The 3,787-nt window shown below is 57.3% G+C and overlaps 2 protein-coding genes across 2 annotated transcripts, besides 4 other annotated features; both read right to left on the minus strand.

The window, feature by feature from the left end:
- Positions 1 to 322: 322 nt before the first annotated feature.
- Positions 323 to 1,306, minus strand: Tco025E_09193 (haloacid dehalogenase hydrolase; the record flags this gene model as incomplete). The annotated part of the gene is made up of 1 exon (XM_029376018.1): positions 323 to 1,306. The coding sequence occupies one exon, from the start codon at positions 1,304 to 1,306 to the stop codon at positions 323 to 325; it is 984 nt and encodes a 327-aa protein (XP_029223856.1).
- Positions 1,307 to 1,354: 48 nt separating this feature from the next.
- Positions 1,355 to 1,372: a microsatellite.
- A 1-nt stretch (position 1,373) lies between these two features.
- Positions 1,374 to 1,399: a microsatellite.
- Positions 1,400 to 1,743: 344 nt separating this feature from the next.
- Positions 1,744 to 1,792: a microsatellite.
- Positions 1,793 to 2,271: 479 nt separating this feature from the next.
- Positions 2,272 to 3,171, minus strand: Tco025E_09194 (uncharacterized protein; the record flags this gene model as incomplete). Its single annotated transcript, XM_029376019.1, has 1 exon — positions 2,272 to 3,171. The coding sequence occupies one exon, from the start codon at positions 3,169 to 3,171 to the stop codon at positions 2,272 to 2,274; it is 900 nt and encodes a 299-aa protein (XP_029223857.1).
- A 542-nt stretch (positions 3,172 to 3,713) lies between these two features.
- Positions 3,714 to 3,786: a sequence feature (GA-rich).
- Position 3,787: the final 1 nt, after the last annotated feature.

A 3,787-nucleotide genomic window follows, 5' to 3' on the forward strand; every position in this document is an offset into this window, starting at 1 on the left:
TCATTGCCGCTTTCCAAAAGGCCGTGCTGTAAGTGTCGTTATGCCATTCTTCCGTGTTGGACTGTTCTCTTCCACTAGCTCGTGCGCAAGCTCCGTGCTGCACCGAATTGGGAACAGAAGGCGTAATGGCGGGGGCGCCGCTTAAGAAGCGTGCGCTACGCGCAACAATTCTTCTAGTAAACACGCAGAAGTGAAGGAACGCCGGCGGTGCGGGGTGACGGAAGGGGAGCGCAAGAGAGTGAGTTGGGCGCTGCCGGAAGTTATGACACTTTCTTCACCGAGTGCCGTGCCTCTCGGCCGCGTGCTTCCCGCGCTGCTCGCATCATCGGCCGTGAGGCGGCAGCCGTGCGGGGAGCGAAAAAACCTCCTCCAGCTTCCGGGCGACGCCATCTTCGGAGTTGGCGCCCACCACCTCCATCGTGGGCAGCGCGTCCTTGAGCCGTTGCTGCGCGTTGCCCATGACGCACCCCTTTGCCGCAGCGACGAGCATCTCCATGTCGTTCATGCTGTCACCGAAGGCAATGACGTCCCGCGCGGGGTCAAAGTTGAGTATCTCGCCGAGCTGCCGGATCGCCGCCGCCTTCGACACCCCTGCGCTAAGAACCCCCAAACACGTATTGGACGCCATCACGGCCGCCGCGCGTCCACGGAACAACTCATTGATTTCTTTTTCGTAGCAGCGCAGTGTCTCTGGGTCGATGCAGCGAAAGGTCAATTTGGCAACGGCGTCGGTGGGAAGGCTCCCGGAAAGAGATGAGTGCAGCTCGGGCAACACACCATACTTCGCCACAAGCTGCTCGTCGCTCATGAAGGGACGGTACAAGGAAAACTTTCCGGTCTGGTGCACCATCACGGACACGGCCCGCTGGGGATCGTCGCCGTGGTCGCGAAGTGCAAAGCGGTCGTAGAGAACCCTGACGATATCGCTATCCAAATTCTTTGAGTAAATCAACTCTCCCTTCGGGTTTTGCACTCTTGCGCCATCGGAGGAAACAACATAAATGCCATCGCAACCGAGAGACAGCGAACTGCAGGCACCACTGACCGCGTGCCTCTTCTTGTAGTGCTGCAGCAGTTCACGTCTTGTGCTATCAACGGTAAGGTGGTTACGGCCTGTCGCGAAGATGACGTGGACCCCACATGCGGAGAGCTCATACAGTGTGTCCTTTGTCCGCTCCGTGAGGCGGTCGTTGTGGTCGAGGATCGTGCCGTCCATGTCACTGGCCACCACGGTAAAAGCCCCGCCGGCAAAATTGCTGCGGCTCATGGCCCCCGATGGCGTCTCCGCCTCAAACTCATTTCGCATGGAAGTGGCCGGTTTTACCGCGGCGGCCTCCTTCAGGTCTCAGTGTGGCTCTCTCTCTCTCTCTCTATGTGTGTGTGCGTGTGTGTGTGTCTGCCTGTCTACGTCGATTCCTTTCGCTTCTCTCAGCTCCACATGTGAGTGGCACCGATGCACGCAGCAGAGCACAAGCCAAAGCGTCAGTTGTACGCGTGCGGGTCACAGCGAGGGAGAGACGGAGCGTCGTCTCGACAACAACAAAGGCAAGATGATGCACGCCACTGCAGGCGCCCTCCGCCGCAACCCACTCAGCCTCCCCCAACACCTCTCTCTCAACCTTCAGGCAGAGCCATTTCTTTTTCTCTTGTGATTGCACAACCACGCGGAGAACATGCCGAGGATGCGAGGATAGACGAGAAAAAAAAAAGAAGGCAAAGGTCGGGGAAAGGCGTGAGAACAATACACACACACACACACACACAGAGAGAGAGACACACACACACACATACATAGGGAATGTAAGAAAGGAAAATCCGTGTGACGCAGCAAAGACGCAAATTCTCAGTGATGCGCAGACAAGCAAACAATGACTCTTTTTTGCGCTTCTTAGTGGCTTAGTCTCCTCGTCAGCCACACCCCCCAACGTCATCGTATTTTCAGCGCCGCTTGGCGTCGGTGCTGGTGCTCCCCCATTCTACGCCTGGCGCCGTGTGATGGTATTGCAGACGGAGCCCTGGGGGAGAAGGAAGGCGTTATGGGTGCGCCTGCTTTCCAGAGTTCATGGAGTCCACGCATGCGCTCCTTGCTAACGCCACATTGGGAAGAGAGGACGCGGGAACAAGAAGAATCCCTCTTTACGTTCTCCCGGTCGCCTGAGTTCAGGTGTCAGCTGCAGCAGGTATGTGCGTATGTAATGTGTATCTGCGCACGTAGATTCGTGGATGCAACTGGCACCGCCACAAATGCAGAGCAGAGGCGGGAGGACACTCTCAGACGACGGAGTCTTGAGGAGGCGTGGGGGCAAATAGCTTCGACGGCGGCGGATACGCCACCCGCATCAAGTTCTCCCACATCAATTTGGGTCGCAAGAGAGCGGCTAACTTGGACTCCATGCGCTGCGACTCGCGCCGCGTGGTCGAGGTCAGCAGCAGGCACACTTGGAAGAGGGCCAGGCCCCCAACAAAGAGCAGGACGAGGAGTAGCACGAGGAACAGCATCACCAACAAGACGGCGACCACGGCGCCGTCCTCGCCCGTGCCCCGTGCGGCCAAGGAATGCCCGACACGATTCCAAGCGTCATTTCTGGCGTCCCGTCGTCGCTGTGCCGTGGCAAAGCCCCCGTTGACCAACGAGCGAAAGATCCAAAAGACGCCTATAGCCGACGCACTACTCACCGTGACAAGATACAGCACAAACCAGCGGAGGCTCCTCCGACCGACGCATCCGCCGATAATGCCGCAGTGGTGGTCGTGCTCCTCCACGCAGACGTTGCACTGGTAGCAGTGCGCGGTGCGTGGGGGACGCCGCAGCCCGCACACGCGACAAAGCACCAATTCCTGGGCGCCGTGAAGCGGGTCCGGTTCACCACGACGAAGCCGCGGGTACACGCCCGGGTCGGTGCAGGTCACCAAGAAGGAGGAGACGAAGGCGGTGGAGAGGAGTGCGAGCACGACGCAGAGCTCAAAAACGCCCAATTCATTCCAAAGTGTAAACACCACGCCAAAGACAATCGCCAGCGTCAGGAGGGTTGGAACGTAGTACATGGCGGCATCCGGGCTCCAGAAGCAGGTGACGCCGCACCGCCTGGACCTTGCAATGCAGCCTAGAGCCGCGGCAGTGTCGTTGTACCTACCCGCGGGCACCGCCACGGCCACTTCCGCCATCTTCATTCACGCCGACCCCCCGCCCCGCCCCGCCCCCTGTAAACACTGAGTAGGAACCAACGAACACGCAAAGCAATAAAAAACGAAACAAAAAAGGAAATAAAAGGAAGTAGCATCGCTGGATAAACAAAGAAACAAACAGTCAAGCAGTTGAGGGGAGCAGTAGGCTTAGCTGGGCAACCTTCTTCAGGGGGCAACCCACAAACGTCCCTCTCCCCAGCCCTCCGTCTCAGTGAGCACGAGCGAGGATGACGGGTTAGCAAGAAAGGAAAGTTCTGTCAATGCAATACCAGTTTCTCCAGCGTTGGAACCAGAAGCGGCAACAAACCCTTCTCCACCTGAACAGGCCTCACACCATTTTTGTGTGTGTTTTTTTCCTTCCCTTTCCCCGCCTTCTTCTCTTCTATTTATTGATATTCTCCTTTTTTTTTTGCTCTTTCGCACCTCCTTCTCCAGTTTGACTGTGTGCGCAGAAGTGAGGGCATCTTTCGTCTTTCCTTCGCTCAGCAGAGCCTGCCTGGGGACCTGCGGTCTCCGCAGAAACACCGAGACAGAAAGAACGAAGGAAAGAAACAGTGATGGACCAAAAAGAACAGAAACACCAAGAACAAAATAAGAAAGC

Source organism: Trypanosoma conorhini (assembly GCF_003719485.1).
Source record: "Trypanosoma conorhini strain 025E chromosome Unknown Tco_14.4_contig_01013, whole genome shotgun sequence".
In the NCBI taxonomy this organism is placed as follows: domain Eukaryota; phylum Euglenozoa; class Kinetoplastea; order Trypanosomatida; family Trypanosomatidae; genus Trypanosoma; species Trypanosoma conorhini.